This window comes from Physeter macrocephalus, chromosome 20, assembly GCF_002837175.3.
Source record: "Physeter macrocephalus isolate SW-GA chromosome 20, ASM283717v5, whole genome shotgun sequence".
Taxonomy (NCBI): Eukaryota; Metazoa; Chordata; class Mammalia; order Artiodactyla; family Physeteridae; genus Physeter; species Physeter macrocephalus.
This window is the reverse complement of record NC_041233.1, coordinates 85,583,250-85,604,541: the sequence shown is the minus strand read 5'-3', so window position 1 is coordinate 85,604,541 and position 21,292 is coordinate 85,583,250. Positions and strand designations below refer to the sequence as shown.

At 40.2% G+C, this 21,292-nt stretch overlaps 1 protein-coding gene across 25 annotated transcripts in view; it reads left to right on the top strand.

The window, feature by feature from the left end:
* PSD3 (pleckstrin and Sec7 domain containing 3) overlaps positions 1-21,292 on the top strand; it is a 706,021-nt gene that overhangs the window by 245,434 nt on the left and 439,295 nt on the right. For 24 of the 25 annotated variants that reach the window (XM_055081025.1, XM_055081023.1, XM_055081027.1 and 21 more), the window contains one exon: positions 17,911-18,019. The exons of the other annotated variant lie outside the window; for it this stretch is intronic. In XM_055081025.1, coding sequence (XP_054937000.1) covers positions 17,911-18,019 — 109 coding nt within the window. The remainder of the gene's footprint in view (positions 1-17,910; positions 18,020-21,292) is intronic. 25 annotated transcript variants of the gene reach the window in all.

Sequence of the window (21,292 nt, the reverse complement as noted above, 5' to 3'; positions counted from 1 at the left end):
CTCTCCCCACTGCTTATATAGGCTCCCTGGAGGACAGCTCCTTTGACCCTAAAATTCCACTTCTAGGAGAGTTTCCTGAACTAATCATCAGAAAAGAATGTAAAGAAATGTGTAAAAAGTTAAATCACTACAATATTATTTATAATAGTAAGAAATAGATAAATTAACAAATTCTGTTAGTCATATGTAGACTTACATATTCAAAAAAGTAAGATATATATTACTGAAATGAGAATATATCAACAATGTTCTTGAGTAACAATTATGTTATTAAAAAATACACACTTAATTCCTGTGGTCCAAGGGCTTATAGTTGAATAAGGAAGAGAGATGTATAAACTAAATAATACAGAAATACAAATGTAGTAATAATGATAATGATAACAGTAGCAACTAACATCTCTTGGACACTTGAAATATTCCAGACACTTGTAAGTGCTTCGCATGTTATCTTCCTTTATCCTTTCAAAAACCTTATAAAGGTCAGACTACTGTTAATTCCATATGAGGAAATTGTTATTTTCATATATTTTAATCTTTGCCAATATGATGGGTGAAGTTTGGTAACTTGTGTTTTAATTTGTATTTCACTGATTATAAGCAGGGTTCAACATCTTTTAATTTATATTGGTCATTTGTATTTACATTTCTCAAGTAGTCTGTGTTTATCTTCTGCCTGTTTTTCTGTGTGTTTGTCTTTTTCTTATTGATATGTTGGAATTTGTTATATTTTGGATATTTAAATATATGTTGCAAATATTTACTCCCCAGTCCATGCTTGTCTTTTATCTTTGTTTATGTTGTCTTTTATTATTTATCTTTCCTGTCAGACTTGTGGTTGTCATTTTTTATTTTTGATAGTGTCTGCTTGCTGTTAGTCCTTCTCCCTAATAAACTGTTTGGAGTCTTTTAAGAGTTAGAAAATAATGAAATTTCCCCAAATTGTCCATTTTTAAGGACCCCCCCAAGGGGAGAACCTTGGGGCTCTCCTGAATTGTATATATATATTTAATTGCATGGATTTTTAAGATATGTACTTTGACCATTCTGAAAAATCTACTTTCCATGTTCTGAATATATGTTTGCTGGTTTATGGTGTTCCAAATAAAGGAAGTGTTAATAATCTACCATTCCTTGTGTTTTTAATTAATTTGCTCTTGTATAGAAGATGACTGTTCTCAGCTCCCCCAAGCAAAATTAGGGATCTGTAATCAGAGTCACATCAGTAATCTTTGTTCATAAATTGTTGTGAGCTGTCAGCCTCAGTTAAATGTATAGGTAAGTAAAATGTGTAGGTAATCTCTATAACTTTCATATGTGAATTTCAAAAGTTTATAGTTTAATTAATTGGAACTCTACTTTTATTTTTCCACAGAAACAAGTCAGTTTCTAGGTTTCCAGCAAGCCCAAACGAGCATTCTTAAAATTAACTCTTAAAATATTTAATAAAGCACTGTGTTATTTGAACTTAACATAAAAATATAGTTTATCATATTAATTTTATATTCCAATTATAGATGTAAAAATAGCACAAACCTCTCATCTTCAGACACTCTGGTGATCAGACTGTGGGATGTGTGGGTGGGTGTGTGGGGAGTAGGGTAAAGGCCTTTAAAACTATGAAGTGCAGAAACCTTTGGTGAATCATTTCTTCTCCTGTGTTCTGCATTTAGGAACAAGAGCAAAGGTAATTTGCATTTACTCATTATTCTTTAGCTCATGCACTGTCTGTTGAAAATCCAGCATTTGTGAGGATGACTTGGCCTGGTTAGTGTAGCAGGAGCATTTTCCCACGCTGTATTCCTTGCATTGCTTGGGTCTGAAAGCAACTTTATGACTGATGGCATTGTTCTCACTCACTGCACAAGTTTAAAGCCATTGGTAAACAGCTTTAACATCAGTTGTAAAATGCCCAGAGTAAGCCAGGAAGCCTGCTAGTACGTTTTCCCAGGTATTTTGTGGTTGTGGTTTGTGTTGTAGGGATGGTGGAGGTGACCTAAGAGGAATGGGCTTCTTCATTCCTTGCTCTCGGCTGTCCTGCTGTTCCTTAGTGTTTTTTTTTTTTTTTTTTTTTTTTTTTTTTTGTGGTACGCGGGCCTCTCACTGCTGTGTGCTCTCCCGCTGCGGAGCACAGGCTCCGGACGCACAGGCTCAGCGGCCATGGCTCACGGGCCCAGCCGCTCCGCGGCATGTGGGATCCTCCCGGACCGGGGCACGAACCCGTGTCCCCTGCATTGGCAGGCGGACTCTCAACCACTGCGCCACCAGGGAAGCCCCCTTAGTCTTTTTGAGGGCTCACTTGTATACCCCGTAGAGCTCCAGAATAGTAGCGCTCAAACTTTAGCATACCTGAGAATCAGCTAGAGGAGTTAGGTACAAAGTCCGCTTCCCCTGCGACCCCTTCAGGAGTCTGATTCAGTGGGCCTGAGGAGTTCAGCAGCCTGTGGTTTGTCCACGAGCACCCTGGGGACTATGTTGCCAGCCGTCCCTGGGCCAGCAGAAATACTGCTCGAGAGTGTTCATTCCTCCTGTGTTCTCTCTCTCAGGTATGAGTCAGAACAAGACATTCTCAGATCCCTTGCTTCTGTGAGTGAGGCTGATGAACTCTTTCATGGCACCAAGCATAGCTTGATGTCTCCAAAGAGGTAATTGACCAAATGGGACCTAAAAGGCCTAAAGTCCTGGAAGAGTTATTTCCTTTTATCATGTTTACGTAAGCAGTTTGTTTCCGAGAAATTTACTTATTTTGGCTTATGATGAATAGTTTGTGTCTTTTTAAAAAAAAAAAAAAATGCATTTATTTATTTATTTATTTTTGGCTGTGTTGCTTCTTCATTGCTGCCCGCTGGCTTTCTCTAGTTGCGGTGAATGGGGGCTACTCTTTGTTGCAGTGCGCAGGCTTCTCATTGCGGTGGCTTCTCTTGTTGCAGAGCGCGGGCTCTAGGCGCGCAGGCTTTAGTAGTTGCGGCGCCCGGGCTCCGTAGTTGTGGCTCATGGGCTCTAGAGCGCAGTCTCAATAGTTGTGGCTCGTGAACTTAGTTGCTCCGTGGCATGTGGGATCTTCCAGGACCAGGGCTCGAACCCGTGTCCCCTGCATTGGCAGGCAGATCCTTAACCACTGTGCCACCAGGGAAGTCCCAGTTTGTATCTTTATTAAAGCTAAATATGTAAAATGGGCACATTTTAGTATTGCAGGTACTGTGGGTATCCTGACAATGTTTAAGTTTAAAGAATGGAGATCTTCTGAAATCAAAATCTGGTCACCTTGTCAGTTTGTGCCTTTTACCTATTGACTGCCCATCGGACTTGCCCGAAGCTGGGATGCTGAGAAGTCATCAGTGGAAAATTGGGCAAATGCCTTGTCAGGTCACTTTGAAGAAATGGCTTTACTGGTAATTAACAGGGCTATTAGGCACCCACATAATATATTTCACTTTCTGTATCATTTTATATTAAAATTAAAAATTTGGGGTCTTCCCTGGTGGTTCAGTGGTTAAGAATCCACCTTCCAATGCAGGGGACACGAGTTCTATCCCTGGTCGGGGAACTAAGATCCCACATGCCGCGGGGAAACTAAGCCTGCACACTCACAAGTAGAGAGCCCGCATGCCGCAGCGAAGATCCTGTGTGCTGCAACTAAGACCTGATGCAGCGAAATAATAAATAAGTAAATATTTAAAAAATTAAAAATTTCATCAAAACTATAGATAACTAGTATTATTTATCTGAAAATTGACTTGGAATTTTTGTTAAATTTTTATTTTTAGGACCTTATGCTATGTTCTCTTTGGTGTCCTTCCTTACCTTGACGTGACAGATACGTGTTTTATAGATCCTTTTACCTTAGTGCATGCACATTTCTTCATAATAGGCATCTGTTAACACCAGGATGGATGAGATGCTTGTATCATCTGGTCAGGGTTTATTTCCTGCAGGGAGAACCAGATGCTTCCCAGGGGGATGACCTGACTCTTCTGATTTTCTTTGTGATATCAAACTCGTGGTCATTTGGTGTTTTTCAAGAGGGGCCCGTACTTGGAGATAGCTTACTTTGGTAACATTTCAGTGAATTGTATATTTTCTTGTAGAAATTAATGCAATGATTATATTATTTCTAATATTTCATGTGCTGGTTTAGCTTAAATTACAGCCTGGATTTTATGACTTTCAGAATGTTTGTGTTTGTCCTGAGACACTTTTTTCTCCATACATGCAGTAATTTTCTATATACATACAAACATAAATATACATATTGGGTAAATGACTTCTATTTTGCATGTAGAAACTAATTTATTTGATTACTCACATACCTTCTTTGAGAAGAAAATTATGGCTGGTTCTCTTACCTTAATCAAGAATAGTCTTTAGCATGTCTTATTGCAAGATCCAGTTCTAGGTATTACATGTTCCACTAAAACACAGAGCTGCCATTCAGGGGTGACTTTCAAGTTAAGGGAAATAAAGATGTAGCAAACCAGGTGAGAAGACACTTACTTTTCATGATTCCCACCCTGAATTCAGTTAGCACCTATTTTTCCTTCTTGTCAAAGTACCAAATGACATGTTTTTAAAAAATTAGAGTGGATTTAATTTTGTTTCAGAGGTTAGTAGAAAATTTGAAAAAACTGAAGATACTTCTGTATTTGTGAAGCTTAGATTTTGGTGAATAGGCTGATACTTAGTTTTCATTTATGTAATTTGTGGTATTTCTGCCAGAGTTTCAAGGCTTTTTTAGGTCGCTGAGTTTATAAGGACTCAGCAAAAATATTTATGAACACTCACTGTGAGCCTGTAGTCTGTGTCCACTTTGCTACCACTTGTTCTGATTTGATTGTTCTCAGTACCTAGCCTTCCTCCGTTGTTTTTTTGAGTACACAGAGGAACATTTGTGAATGTTGTTATTCAAAGTCTGGTTGATTTCCTCCCAGGGATCCTGGTTATGCTGGGCTGACTTTTAAAGTTCTCTGTGGCTTTCCATCATTCCCTCTTGTTACCCAACTTAAATCCTGACTTGCTGTCAGCATGTGGAAGGCTCCAGCCTCCTGGGTGAGAGCTGTAGCAAGTAAGGACATGTGTTATGAGGCTTACAAATGTGTGTTTTTCTTTTTAAAATCTGGACCTTTATATTGTCTGTTTCGTTTATTAGTTTTAAACATTATCAGAAGCACACAGATCCAGAGCCTGAGGAAGGTAGAAAGGTAGATAGTAGTAGGCAGGGAAATGAGAAAGGCAGAAGGAAGACTTAGATCACTGGGTCTGCACACTTGCCATCAAGGGTCTCACCCTCTGTCATTATGGGTTATGAAATGGTGGGAAAGGCAGAGGATGTATTATGAGTGCGTAATATTTGATTGCTAGTTTTCTTTTAAATTCTTTCTTTGAAGCTCTCCAACACTTTAGTCACTTGGTGTCTTAGTGAAGGAGCCGTCAGGAAAACTTGATCCCTGTGTCTTACATTAGTTTTATGGGAGGCTTTGTTACAAATGAATGTTTATCATCCTAGTTTCTTAACCCCTAACTTTCTACATCACATTCCAAAAAAAAAAAAGGCACTATCACCATTTGTAATAAGCCATAATATATTGTGAATAAGCCAGGGAAGGCACAGTTCCTAGAAGGGCATATAATCTTTCCATTTGGTTGGAAGACAACTATAAAATGGGTCCAAGATGCAGATTATCAAAGAAGGAGGCTTTGCGTTGGCCAAAGGCTTGCTGTCATACCCCTCCCACTGCCTTTACACGCATGTCAGTGGCAGGCGGGGTGGGGACTCTGTGTCTCTGCTCTGCAGCCTCCTGCACGCCCCCCTCCCCAGACTGGCTTCTGTGTCTGGAGGAGCAGCAGAGTCCCCACTTGCCCTTCCCAGGGGAGTGTGCTTTCGGGAAATGGGCTGAGTAGATGGATGGCAGCTGGTGGGAAGATGAGAATGGACCTCCAGGGGCTTTTAAAAAGGCCCTGAATTCAGCCCTTGTCTCTGTGCTCACACAGTTAAAACAGACTGGCAGCAGGTCTGGCTAGTGATGAGGTGAGTCCTGTCTTTTCCCCCAGTCTTCTCCTTAGCCTGGTAGTCCATTCCTGCTTTGCCCTTTGCTTTGGAGGCTGTTTCTAACCTTTAGAAGTCAGGATTTGGATGTTCTTTTAGCCCATTTGTCTCCTGGCTGTTTTGGTATTCTTTCTGCTCTTGAGAGGCTCTCGGTCCTGGTTTTACTTGGTTACTGTTCCTGGCTTTTGGACTATCTATCCAATTAGCCTTTCAAGGGAGTAGGAGCTGGTTGTAGGAAATTGCAGATTATGTGGGCCATCCCCTTATTCTCAAACACTGGTGTTTTTTCCACGTGTTTATGTGCAAGCGTATGTCATATATTTTTAAAGGGAAAAATACTGCACATGACAGGATTTGAATCTCTCTCTTTATAGCCAGGTAAGCTGAAAGAGTGGATGATTTTGCTTGTTTGTCTTTCAGCTATACACATTTCTTAATTATAGTGGAAGAGCAAATTATATTTGGATGAACTTCAATAACAGGGAACAGTATAGGTGGAATAACGATTACTCATTAAGTCCTTGATTATTTCATTAATAACTCATTTGTACTTGAAAGCATTAGAGATATACTTACAGTAAACGTGTCAGTGTGAACTCACTTTTTTTATTAGATAGATACATAAATAAACAGGTATAAAAGTATGTATTTGTAACATATTTTATGTGTGTCTGCATTAATTTCCTATGGCTGTTAAAGCAAAGTACCACTAACTTGGTGGATTAAAACAACAGAAATTTATTCTCTCATAGTTCTGGAGGCCAGAAGCTTGAAATGAATTGTATGGGCTAAAATCAAGGTGCCAGGAGGGCAGTGGTTTTTCTGGAGACTGTAGGGAGAGTTCGTTTCTTGGCATTTCAAGCCTGGAGTTCCATTCCTTGCATTCCTGGGCTCTTAGCTCCTTCCTCCATCCAATAGCATGGCGTCCTTTCTCTTACTCTGCTTTCCTCTGACTTTCTTCTCTCCTGCCACAAATCTTGGCCCACCTGGGTAATCCAGGTATGAAAGAACTTAATCACATTTTGAAAGTCTTTGCCATATGGTGCAGCACTCACAGGTTCTGAGGATTAGGATGTGGACATCTTGGGGGGCCCTTATTTAGCCCACTGCAGTGTGTGAGAGTGTGTGTGTGTGTGTGTGTCTGTGCGCGTGCACGCATGTGCGGGGTCCTATTTAAAATTTCTTAGGCCTGTCCCCTGAGCTGGTCGACAAGCAGGTACCCCCAGTAGCAGTGAGCACACCCAGCTGCTCAATGTCCACTTCTTATATATCATACTAAACAATATTCTTCACTGAAAGGGACCAGGTTTTTGGGTTGGTTTTTGTTCTTAGAGAAATGGCTGATTCCAGGGAGAGGCCTGGAATGTCCTGTTGTGCCAGAAAGTGAAGAGGTGCTCAGAGAATACTGGGGATGTGTCAAAGAGAACAGAAGCTGGCTGGAAAGAGCTTCCACTGGCCAAAATCAGGCAGCTTGAACACTGAAATAAATAACGAAAGTAGTGGATCACAGCTCATTGGATAAAATAGTAAATTCAGTCCTTATTGATAAAAATAAATTTATAATTTGCAGGTTTGATGAGGAACAGAATATTTATAGTAAGTCCCCTACATGCGAACTTTCAGAGATGCGAACGTGCGTTCCATCAATGGCAGGCATAAGTGAAATTGCAGCTTGCCCTCCGTCTCCTATTGCTGACGATCCTTCAGCTCTGCCATCTCCCACCTCCTCTCCCTCCTCCAGTCAGTAGCTCTTCTTGCCTGTTCACTTGATGCCAGCCCCTGTATGCCACCTGTTGTACTGTACTACTGTACTTTTAAGGTACTGTACTGTAAGATTAAAAATGTTTTCTTTACTTTTTGTTTTGTTTGTTTTTTATGTATTATTTGTGTGAAAAGTATTATAAACCTATTACAGTACAGTACTATATAGCCGATTGTGTTAGTTGGGTACCTCGGCTAACTTTGTTGGACTTACGAACACATTGGACTTACAAATGTGCTCTCAGAATGGAACTCATTCATATGTAGGGGACTTACTGTACATAGTTTCTAAGTCTTTCCACAGAATACTGATTAATTACAGAGAGAAAGTTCTCAGTTGACAGTAGAGAGGCCTGGCAGATCAAAGTGAATATGATCAGGAATGGGACAAATTGAAATCCTGTGCCTCTAAATAGGATGCAGAGTGGATAGCATCACTTCTGTGACATTCCTGTCAAAGATGCATAATCTGAATGTAATCATGAGGAAATTCACCAAAAACACCTTAAAATTTGTATGGAAACACAAAAGACCTCAAATAGCCAAAGCAGTCTTGAGAAAGAAAAACAGAGCTGGAGGAATCAGGCTTCCTGACTTCAGACTATACTACAAAGCTACAGTAATCAAAACAGATGGCACTGGCACAAAGACAGACTTAAAGATCAATGGAACAGGATAGAAAGCCCAGAGATAAACCCATGCACCTATAGTCAGTTAATCTACAACAAAGGAGGCAAGAATATACAGTGGAGAAAAGAGAGTCTCTTCAATAAGTGGTGCTGGGAAAGAATCTAAAAGAATGAAATTAGAACATTCTCTAACACCATACACAAAAGTAAACTCAAAATGGACTAAAGACCTAAATGTAAGGCTGGATACTATAAAACTCTTAGAAGAAAACATAGAACACTTTTTGATGTAAATCACAGCAATACCTTTTTGGACCCACCTCCTAGAGTAATGAAAATAAAAACAAAAATAAACACATGGGACCTAATTAAACTTAAAAGCTTTTGCACAGCAAAGGAAACCATCAACAGAATGAAAAGACAACCTACAAAATGGGAGAAAATATTTGCAAGTGATGCGACCAATAAGGGATTAATATCCAAAATATACAAACAGCTCATGCAGCTCAATATCAAAAAAAAAAACAAAAACAAACCAAACAACTCAATCAAAAAATGAGCAGAATGGGCAGAAGACCTAAATAGACATTTCTCCAAAGAAGATATACAGATTGCCAGCAAACACATGAAAGGATGCCACAATGTTCATTGCAGCACTATTTACAATAGCCAGGACATGGAAGCAACCTAAGTGTCCATTGACAGATGAATGGATAAAGAAGATGTGGCACATACATACAATGGAATATTCCTCAGCCATGAAGAGAAATGAAATTGAGTTATTTGTAGTGAGGTGGATGAACCTAGATTCTGTCATACAGAGTGAAGTAAGTCAGAAAGAGAAAAACAAATAACGTATGCTAACACATATATATGGGATCTAAAAAAAAAAAAAGGTTCTGAAGAACCTAGGGGCAGGACAGGAATAAAGATGCAGATGTAGAGAATGGACTTGACACGGGGAGGGGGAAGGGTAAGCTGAGAAGAAGTGAGAGAGTGGCATTGACATATGCCATTTACATACCAGATGTAAAATATATAGCTAGTGGGAAGCAGCCGCAAAGCACAGGGAGATCAGCTCGTACTTTGTGACCACCTAGAGGGGTGGGATAGGCAGGGTGGGAGGGAGACGCAAGAGGGAGGGGTTACGGGGATGTATGTATACATAGAGCTGATTCACTTTGTTATACAGCAGAAACTAACACAACAATGTAAAGCAATTATACTCCAATAAAGATGTTAAAAAATAAATATTGACCTTTAGGTGATTATATGCATATTAAATTTTTTAGGAGGAAGTGTACTTGATGTCTACAAATATTTTTTGAAATATACTGATATAAAAGCAAGGATTGAACTATACGTAGATGAAAGGATAAATAATAAAGTATCGTAAAATATTTTAAAAAGTGGTCAGAAGATCTAAATAGACATTTATCCAAAGAAGACATACAGATGGCCAAAAAGCACATGAACAGATGCTCAGTATTGCAAAGTATTAGAGAAATGCAAATCAAAACTGCAATGAGGTATCATCTCACACCGGTCAGAATGGCCATCATCAAAAAGTCTAGAAACAATAAATGCTGGAGAGGGTGTGGAGAAAAGGGAACCCTCTTGCACTGTTGGTGGGAATGTAAATTGATACAGCCACTGTGGAGAATGAACTTATGGTTACCAGCATGGAAGGATGGGGGGAAGGGATAGTCAGGGAGTTTGGGATTGACATGTACACACTGCTGTATTTAAAATAAATAACCAAGAAGGACCTACTGTATAGCACAGGGAACTCTTCTCAGTGTTATGTGGCAGCCTGTATGGGAGGGGAGTTTGGGGGAGAATGGATACATGTATATGTATGGCTGAGTCCCTTTGCTGTGCACCTGAAACTATCACAACACTGTTAATTGGCTATACTTCAATATAAAATGAAAAGTTAAAAAAAACCATCTACAAACAGTAAATGCTGGAGAGGGTGTGGAGAAAAGGGAACCCTACTACACTGTTGGTGGGAATGTAAATTGATAACAGCCATTGTGAAGGACAGTATGGAGGTTCCTTAAAAAATTAAAAATAGAACTACCATGTGATCCAGCAATCCCACGCCTGGGCATGTATCCAGAGAAAACCATACTTCGAAAAGATACATGCACCCCAGTGTTCATTGCAGCACTGTTTACAATAGCCAAGACATGGAAGCAACCTAAATGCCCATTGACAGATGAATGGATAAAGAAGATGTGGTACATATATACAATAGACTACTACTCAGCCATAAAAAAGAATGAAATAATGCCATTTGCAGCAGCATGGATCAACCTAGAGATGCTCATACTAAGTGAAGTAAGTCAGACAAAGACAAATATCATATGATATCACTTATATGTGGAATCTAAAAAAATGATACAAATGAACTTATTTACAAAACAGAAACAGACTCACAGACATAGAAAACAAATTTATGGTTACCAGAGGGGAAAGGTGTTGGGGAGCGATAAGTTAGGAGTTTGGGATTAACATATACACTCCTCTGTATAAAATAGATAGTCAACAAGGACCTACTGTATAGCTCAGGGAACTCTACTCAATATTCCATAATAACCTATATGGGAAAAGAATCTGAAAAAGAATGGATATATGTATAACTGAACCACTTTGCTGTACACCTGAAACTAACACAACATTGTAAATCGACTATACTCAGTATAAAATAAAAATTAAAAAAAAAAGTATATGACTGTAATCATGAGGAAATGTAAAGACAAGCCCACGTTGAAGAATACTCTGCAAAGTAATGGGCCTGTAATTTTCAAATAACTCATATTCATGGAAGTTAAGGAATCTAATGTCATGTAATAGTGGGTCTAAATAGCCAGTTGGAAGTTCTGAGCTTCACTGTGGGGAGGAGCTGGTTAGGCTATTCATCAGTGAACCCCTGACGTAACTATTTAGGTCTTTGAAGTCTTCATGAGGTGGTTGCTTTCTGCAGAGAAAGCTCTTCAGATCTCTTGCCTGCAAGGTAAAGCCCAGGGTGCAGCACTCCATAGGTTGGGTGAAATAAAAGAACTGGATGTTGAGTGGCTGGGTGTGCTCATTGCTACTGGGGGTACCTGCTCATAGACCAGCTCAGGGAACAGAGCTGGAGAAGAAGTCTAAGCATCTTAGCATCCAGCAAGCAAGTCCCCTTTCTACTCTGGTGTCCTCATATCAGTTGTGCTTGGTGTCCCCCAGGCCAGAGATGTTCTGTGAAAAATCTCACCCATGAATAAAATTCCAGTCTTTTGCCTGAATGAAGTGAGGGGTGGCAAATTTTCCAGTGAAGCAGATCTGGGGATCTAACTGCTTGATAACCTTTCCTTTTCACCAGTCCTGCTTGTGTTGGCCCCTCCCCCTTCCCCCTTCCCCCTTTCCTTTGCCTTTGAGTATTCTTTGGTGTGGCTTGGTTGGTTCTGTTCCCTTTTAACAGACCTAAGTTACTTGTCATCTTAACTTCCCATTTGCTCTTAACTCTTTCAGCCTTCCCTGATGATAGGCTGCTGTAATAAGGTACCACAGACTGGGTAGCTTAGCCAGAGGGAAAATTATGCTCTCACAGGTCTGTAATCTAAGAAGTCCAGGCTCAGTGTGTCAGTAGGGTTGATTTCTTCGGAGCCCTCTTTCCTTGGCCTGCAGATGGCTGGCTGCCTTCTCCCTGTGTCTTTGTGTGGACTTCCATGTGTGTCTGTGTCCTAATCTCTTAAAAGGGCACCAGTCATATTGAATTAAGGCCTACCCTAATGACCTTATAGACTCTGTTTCCAAATGCAGTCATATGTAAGGTGCTGGAGCTAGGACTCAACATATGAATTTTGGGGGACACAGTTCCGCCCATAACAGCCAGCCATTGCCTTTGGCAGCATCGGCACTAAGCTTCTAGTGCCGCCTGCACTTGAGTTACCGCGCTCGGTGTCCTGCTTCCGTGGGCCTGACTTCTGGGTGACAGAATCAGATGGCATTGAGCGGGATCAGGCATGGAGTGTGAATGTTGGAATCTTATTAGTTTTGAGTGAGTTGTGAAACATTATTTTTATAGTTGTTAGTTTAGCTTTTAATATTCTCTGGCCTAAAGCACTTTATAATATTCAGCCCTGACTGACTTTAGAGGTCTCATATCCTCTGAACATGATCCTGAAATCGAAATGATAAGGATGTGAGGGAGCACGCCACCCTCCTCAGGCTGTCTCCACCCTCAAGGCCTGTCTCCACCTCTCTCACCCCTGACCCCATACTTCCCCTCCCAAATCAACTGAAATTACTTCTAAAATTTGCTTGCAGCTTTCTGCTTTCTCCTCTTGATTTTTTATAGCTAGGCAATTAAAAGAATTATTTTACGTCAGTAGTGTTTCTCTTGTATCTGAAATTGGTAATTATAATCAGTAACATCTTGAGACTTGGATGATATTAGGTGAAAACTCTTTGTAAATTTGAAAAGCCATGTAAAATGTAAGGTTGAGATGTTACTTGTCCTGTCCATTTAAAGATGGACTGCCAACTTACATATTATGGTGACCATGTCATTGTAACTTTATCACAAGGAAAAGACTTGTGTTATTCCTCCTTAATGAAATATCTGTGAAGGTGGCTCAGAAGTGTGAAGAATCTTTGTGCTTCAGAATTAGAAGGGACCTTAGAGATGAATTTGAATAACTCTTTTTTACCAATAAAAAGAAGCTGAAGTCTAAGACTGAAGCTGAAGTCCAGGACTGAACATTAGTATGATTGAGTGGGAGTCTCACCTGGGATTCAAGTCTGGATCAGCTGACAGTCCATTTGCTAATGTTACTTCATATCCCATACTTTATCACAGTGGCTGTGATAAAAAAGGATATATATTTTTCAGTTAGTAATACAAAAGAAAAAGTAGTGCTGAGTATTTCAAGTAAGAATTTTTTGACCTGCAAAAATTGTTGTGGAGATAGGTGGGTGAAGATTTGTAACCCTTGGCATGGGAAGGGCAGTGGGGCACCTCGCTTTAAGAATAACTAATATAAGCCGAGTGAATTTTATTTCACTGGGCAAGTCAGGGGAATGGTGGTGCTTTGACTGGGCCTGAATGTTGGGTTTTGGGGCTCCCCACAATTTTCAGAGTATGGAATGCTTTATTAGAGTGGAGCCCTGTAGTATCTTTTACTCTTGGTTAGAGCATCCTTTTAACAGGTGTTTCTCTTCTGTGAGAGTCTGAGTGTGCTTTGAACACCGCTTCACTTCCAAACCTTAGCACAAGTGTGCTCTGTGGACCAGCATCAGCATCCTCTGGGAACTTTTTAGGAATGCAGAGTCTCAGGCCCCACCCCAGACCTGCTTGATCTGTGTTTTAACAAGACTCCAGGCAGTTCATGTATACAGTAAAGCGTGGGAAACGCTGGTCTCGAGCAGTGGTTCACAAAATGTGGTCCCTGGACCAGCGGTGTCAACATCGCCGGCAAAGTTGCTAGAAAACGCACATTCTCAGGCCCCAAATCCCAGACCCCCTGAACCAGAAACTCTGGGTGAAACCCCAATATGTGCTTTAACAAGCCCTGTAGGTAATGCTAATTCATGCTTAAGTTTGAGAACCACTCTGGAGCACTGTGTTTCCACAGTTTTGATCTGGACTCACGGTGAAAAATATATTTTACATCAGGACCCAAAACACACACACACACACACTCTTAGAAGTTTCATAAAACAATGGTTATCTTACCAAGTGCTATATCTACTTTGATATTTTCCGTTTTATGCTGTTAAATGTATATGTGTGTGTATAAACTTATTTATAAAGAAAATCTGGCCATGACCCACACAGCTGATTACGAAGCCACTAATAGACCATGCACTGCAGTTTAAGGACTGATGCTCTTGTTTTGTTTTTGGTTTTTTTTTTTTTTTTGCGTTACGCGGGCCTCTCACTGTTGTGGCCTCTCCCGTTGCGGAGCACAGGCTCCGGACGCGCAGGCTCAGCGACCATGGCTCACGGGCCCAGCCGCTCCGCGGCATGTGGGATCTTCCCGGACCGGGGCACAAACCCGTGTCCCCTGCATCGGCAGGTGGATTCTCAACCACTGCGCCACCAGGGAAGCCCTGGACTGATGCTCTTGAACAGGGTCTCTTAACCTTCTTCTGTGCTGTGGCCCCTTTTGACAGTCTGGTAAAGCTCTGGATCTCATGTCAGAATAATGCTTTTTAAGTGTATACAGTAATATACATGGAACTGCAAAAGAAACCAATTATATAGGGTACCAAAATATTAAACAAATGTGTGATATGGTGATATATTGTATTTTCTTATTCATAGTAAGATTTAGTGGTGGGTCTTGTAACTACTATCATTTCAAAGTAGGGATGGGTATAAATGATAGTTCAAGTTATTTGCAGTAATTGTTATATGAAGTGAAAATGGTTGTGATTTCAATTGGTGACAAAGTTACGGTTACTGATAATAATACTGTGGTTTGTTGAGTACATGCATATTTGAAAAAAAAAAGCTACATTTCAGTTTAAGGTAAGTGAAAATAAAGATGTAATTTTTTTCCCTGTCTAACTTCATACTTCCAAAATTCTGAGGTTAAGCACTCTTGCTCAAGGGGAAGCTTTCTTTGGAGAGTAGTTCCCAGACTTTAAGACTGTGTGTCAAAAAATTACCTTCCTGGAATTTCTTAAAACTGCTGCTTCTTCGATGGCATTTCTTCTTATTTTCTAGCACCACGGTAATGGAGTTCTGTTTTGTTTTTTTCCTCACCAACACGGTAGGAGGTTTCCCTTTTCTCCACATCCTCACCACCATTTATTTTTTGTGTTCTTTTTGATGTTAGCCATTCTGACCGGGGTGAGGTGATACCTCATTGCGGTTTTGATTTGCATTTCCCTGATGCAGAAATCAGCATTGTAAAATTTAATTTAATTTTTATTTTATTTAGGCGTATAGTTGATTTATAATGTTGTTAGTTTCCGGTGTACAGCAAAGTGATTCAATTATACATATACACATATCCATTCTTTTTCTTTTTTTGTTTTTGGCCACGCTGTGCAGCTTGTAGGATCTCAGTTCCCCGACCAGGAATCGAGCCCCAGCCCTCAGCAGTGAGAGCGCAGAGTCCTAACGATTGCGGGGGAATTCCCCATATATCCATTCTTTTTCAGATTCTTTTCCCAAGTAATGGAGTTTTCCTTTAAAATCTTCTTCTCTGATGTTTTCCTGAGGTCACCTCGGGCCCAAATGCAATCTATTGACAGTGTTTCTTCTCTAGTCTCCCCCATCTCAACACACCACCCAGCTGCTCAAACCAGATTCCTGGGATCATTCTCTGGGCCATGGGTTCTGGATTCAGGATCTGAACCTGGGGTCCACGGTTTACTAGCTGTGTCACCTTGGACAAGCGACAAGCCTCCCTTTCTCTGCCTGTGAGACTGGGATGGCAGCAGTGCCCACCTCATAGGACTGTTCTGAGTATTACATGAGACATCCCAGGTATTGCACTGGAACAGCCTGGCCTGGAGTTAAGTGGTTAGTAAATGTTATCCCTTACAGTGATGCTTGATTTCTTCCTTTCCCTTATTCCTTAAACCCAGTTTGTCAGAAAATTTACAGAGTCTCCCTACAGGTATATTTCACGTTTATCTACTTCTGTCTGTTTCCATTGCCGTCATCCTACTTGAAACTTTCATGCATTCTCATTGGCACTTCTGACTGATGTCTCTCCTTCCTCTTGACTTACTCCAATCAGTTTCCCCTATAACAACTGTATGATTTTTTTTAAGTGTAAGTGAATGATCTTCTAAAAACATTAGTGACCACCGTACGTTTAGAACCGTCCAGTGGCTTCCCGTCAAGCCTTTCCCTGACCTGCAGCCTGTGTTTTTGGCCCCTGCCTCCTTTCCAGTGTTTGTTCGTGCTGTGCTGTTTCTCTGGTCCGTCTCTAAACTTGCCCATGTACCCACTGTTCTGTGGCCATGTTGGCTTTCCCTCAGTTATTTGGGTAGCCTGGTCCTTTCATACTTTGAGGCCATTGTGTGTGACCCTCCCTCTGCTCAGCTGCATGTTTCTGCCCTTCCTCAGCTCCTGTCCTTCTCATCTCTGCAGCTATTGGTTCCTTAGAGAGCCTTTCCTAACCACCCCTACCTAAATTAGTGCACCAAGTTCCTCCTCTATCCGCCTGAGGCTCCCTAAACACATCAACAAGTGAATATTGCCTCTCCATCAGGGAAAAGGATAATTAACAACCTGTGATTATGAAACATGCAACTCCAAGAGGAGTGTGCACCTTTTCCAGAAAGAATAATTTTACACATTGCGAACATTAAGTGATTGTAGAGCTATTTTAAGAAATTGCTATCTTGAAATTGTTCAAGAAGGTCTTTGATATTGTTATTCAAGAACAAAGAGAGGCCTGCCCACTTAACCTGTCTGCAGAGGGTGATGGAGGTACTCATAACCCAGCCATGGGCCTCCTCACTGCTGTCAATCATTTCTGCTCCAAAGGGTAAAGCAGATGTCATAAAATTTCCCTCCTTGAAGTAGCTGCTTGGTTGCTGATAGACCCCTTCATGCTCCTCTCTCCTAAAGTGAATGGTCAGTTGCTGCTCAGACATGAGAAAGATGTCTCATGATTAGATGGTAGAAACCAGTGTGGTAATATCTGGATCCTGGTTTTAATTTTTGAGTTTGGAGTGAAGAGGCAGAATAATGACTCCCTGATTGGACTTGGTCAAATTTCTTTGTGTTTTGAAATTTCTACCTTGTTACTTATTTTTAATTAATCCTAGACCAGAGAAAGGAGGCACTCCTGATTTTTGGCGGTTGCCTAAAGCAGCCAGGAAAAGGGTGATAGGAATTGAGAATCATGTTGTGAACCACTTCAGTGACCTTTGTAGTTTTTCTTTCAAATAAGGGACATTAAGGAATTCCAAAGGACACTGGGACAGATGCTAGAATTTAGGATAATAAGTATAAACGCCTGGTACTCCTGTTTGGCTAAATGGTGTTCCTGATTAAATAAAAATGTGGTCTTTTTTGGGGAAAGACTACTTTTTGTTGACATACTTTAGCAGAACCAATGCACAAAAGTATTCCTGGTATGGGCTGTGGGTAATGATATTCATTTGGAAAATGATGTGTCTGAAAATAAAATACAGTTTTCTTATTGCAAAAAAGTAACATTTACTTAGTTTTTAGAAATTCTACCATAATTCTGCCCTCCAATCAAGCCAAACTTTTCATATTTTTCTTGTTCCCCTATAGATGTTTATATGTTTATCTTTCTATATAGTTGTAATCTTGCTGTGATCATCTTGTATTCTGATTTATGTTATGTTATGATTTTTATGTTTCATTTTTAATGGCTGTATAGCATTCTATCAAGTAGAAATGTCATAACCATTCTCTTGTTGGTTGATTTGCTTTATGGTGTATTTTTTATTATATACTTTTAATGATGTCTTTGTTTTGCTCTAATTTTGCAGGCAGAGACATTTGTTTGGGTTAACAGTGCATCAGCACATTCCCAGAGTGTTGCCAAGGCCAAATATGAATTTTTATTTGGCAGATCTGAAGAGAAAACTCCAGATACTAGTAAGTGTTTCCCTACCTTCCTCTTTCAGGTAACAGATAGGAAGTGCTATTGAAATTTCAAATCTCAGAAGCTGAGAATTCTTCAAATCAAAAAGTGACTTGAAATTACCTAAAACAGGCTACTAGAATCACATCCTGTATTTCTGAGTTCTACACTTTAGGAAGATGTAGAATTATTAGTGAATAATTAAAGCAAACAGGTTTCACAGAGGTAGGAAGGCAGTGGTGCGGATGGAGAAAAGGTACTCAATCAGCAGGAGATAAAGGCCATAGGAGTCTTGGGAGTCAGGCAGAGAAGGGTACTGAATGTGGTTAAGAGCCCTGGCTCTTTAGCTAGGCTTCTTGAGCATCAATTCTGGCCTTGTAACTTACGAGATGTGTGACCTTGAGTAAGTTGTCCAAGCTATTTTTGCCTCAGTTTTCTCATCTGTAAAATGGGATTATAGTGATATATGTCTCAGAAATCTTTTGAGGATTAGGTAGATTGACGTATGTAAGGATCTCAAAACCATACTTGGCATGTAATAAATGCTATGGAAGTGTTTGCTGCCATTATTATTTATTATGATCATTATCATCATCATATTCCTGACCTTTGAAGCTGACATTTAGAAAAAGTAAATCCTGAATCTCCTCAACTCCATCACTGTCTGACACTGATTTCTGTTTTGGGTAGACAAGGAATCTGACCTAATGTATTGGTAGCTGTTGTTCAGTTGAAGAAGTCAAATGCTAACTATTCATTTTGATTTATGTGTTAGATGGGATTATATAATGGGCTCCCTAATACCTGGGAGTAGCAAGAATGCAGTGTATATCAATAATTCCTTTTACCTTAATAATGAACATTTATTAGATATTTCAGTAGTTGGAGACTCTTAATGAAGTATAAAACAGGTAAATTATTTTAAAAAAATCATTCTGCTTTTATTATGTAGCATAAATACCTAACATTGTAGGCTTGAGGTTTGGGGCACTTAATCATTTATTCACTTTGTCTCAGGGAGTACTGACTGTCATCACCCCAAGACTGTGTAAAACTCCTCCTCGGCATAGCCTTAACTTTGTGATTTTGTGCTAATTAAGCTGTTTTTAACTTTGATAAAACAGGATTTTTACTTCACTATATAGAGATACTATCAAATCTCTACATAGTCCTTTGACTTATTGGTGGGTGAGTTTGGGTCTACCTTACTCATAGGTTTTGTAGTTTTCCAAGTGTACCTGAGGAGAATCAGAATGACATTTTAAACCTCCTTATTTGCCTTGGTAAAAATGGTTGGTGTTATTTATTTCTAGTGTGATGTTATTCTGCAGGTGTGTAAATGTGCATGCATTTATTAAACAAATCTATTTAATGAACACTTATTATGTGCTAGTCACCTGTGCTGGGCACTGTCATGGTACAAAGAAATAGAAGACAGTCCTTGCCACCTGGGGGCTAATTCTTTGGTCGGAGAGAGGGAATGATCACTTTCAGCTGTGCTGGTGATGGCTTCATGGAGGAGGTGAAAGTTGCACTGTTCTTAAAGAATGACTAGTATTCTGATTAACTGAGTTTTGGGGAGGGCATTTCAGACTGAGGGAAGGGTATGAGCAAGGGTGTAGTGGCAGAAAATACAAATTATTGGAGAACACGGAGGAAACTGCCCAGGTTGGTTTGCAAAGCATATCTGTGAGAGATAGGTTTAGAAAGATAACCATTTAGAAAGGGGCAGAATCATGGAGGGTGAAGAGTGTGCATTTTAATTTAGGTATGCGGAGACGAAGTGCCAGGTACTGTTTTTTTTTTTTAATTTATTTTTATTTTTTTATTGGGGTATAGTTGCTTTACAATGTTGTGTTAGTTTCTGCTGTAAAACGAAGTGAATCAGCTATATGTGTATATATATCCCCTCCCTCTTGGACCTCTCTCAACACCCCCCAATCCCACCCATCTAGGTCACCACAGAGCACTAAGTGGAGCTCCCTGCGCTATACAGCGGGTTCCCACTAGCTATCTGTTTTACACATGCTAGTGTATACCTGTCAATCCTAATCTCCCAATTCATCCCACCCCCACTTCCCTCGCCCCTGTCCCCACCCGCCCGCCCGTGTCCACACATTTGTTTGCTACGTCTGTGTCTCTATTCCTGCTCTGCAGATAGGTTCATCTGTACCATTTTTCTAGATTTCACATATATGCGTTAATATAGAATAATTGTTTTTCTCTTTATGACTTACTTCACTCTGTATGACAGTTTCTGGGTCCATCCACGTCTCTGCAAATGACTCAGTTTCATTCCTTTTTATGACCGAGTAATATTCCATTGTATATATGTGCTACATCTTCTTTATCCATTCCTCTGTTGATGGACATTTAGGTTGCTTCCATGTCCTGGCTATTGTAAATAGTGCTGCAATGAACATTGGGGTGCATGTGTCTTTTTGAATTATGGTTTTCTCAGGGTATATGCCCAATAGTGGGATTGCTGGGTCATATGGTAATTCTATTTTTAGTTTTTTAAGGAACCTCCATACTGTTCTCCATAGTGGCTGTATCAATTTACATTCCCACCAACAGTGCAAAAAGGTTCCCTTTCTGCACACTGCCTCCAGCATTTATTCTTTGTAGATTTTTTGATGATGGTCATTCTGACCAGTGTGAGGTGATACCTCATTGTAGTTTTGATCTGCATTTCTCTTATAATTGCTAATAATAATTGCTAAGAATTAGCAATGTTGAGCATCTTTTCACGTGCCTCTTGGCCATCTGTATGTCTTTGAGAAATGTCTCTTTAGGTCTTCCACCCATTTTTTGTTTTTTGTTTTTTTTGTTTTGTTTTGTTTTTTTGCGGTATGCGGGCCTCTCACTGTTGTGGCCTCTCCCGTTGCAGAGCACAGGCTCCGGACACGCAGGCTCAGCGGCCACGGCTCACAGGCCCAGCTGCTCCGCGGCATGTGGGATCTTCCCGGACCGGGGCACGAACCTGTGTCCCCTGCCTTGGCAGACGGACTCTCAACCACCGTGCCACCAGGGAAGCCCTCCACCCATTTTTTGATTGGGTTGTTTGTTTTTTTGATATTGAGCTGCATGAGCTGTTGGTATATTTTGGAGATTAATCCCTTGTCAGTTGCTTTGTTTGCAAATATGTTCTCTCATTCTGAGGTTTGTGTTTTCATCTCGTTTATGGTTTTCTTTGCTGTACAAAAGCTTTTAAGTTTAATTAGGTCCCATTTGTTTATTTTTGTTTTTATTTTCATTACTGTAGGAGGTGGGTCAAAAAAGATCCT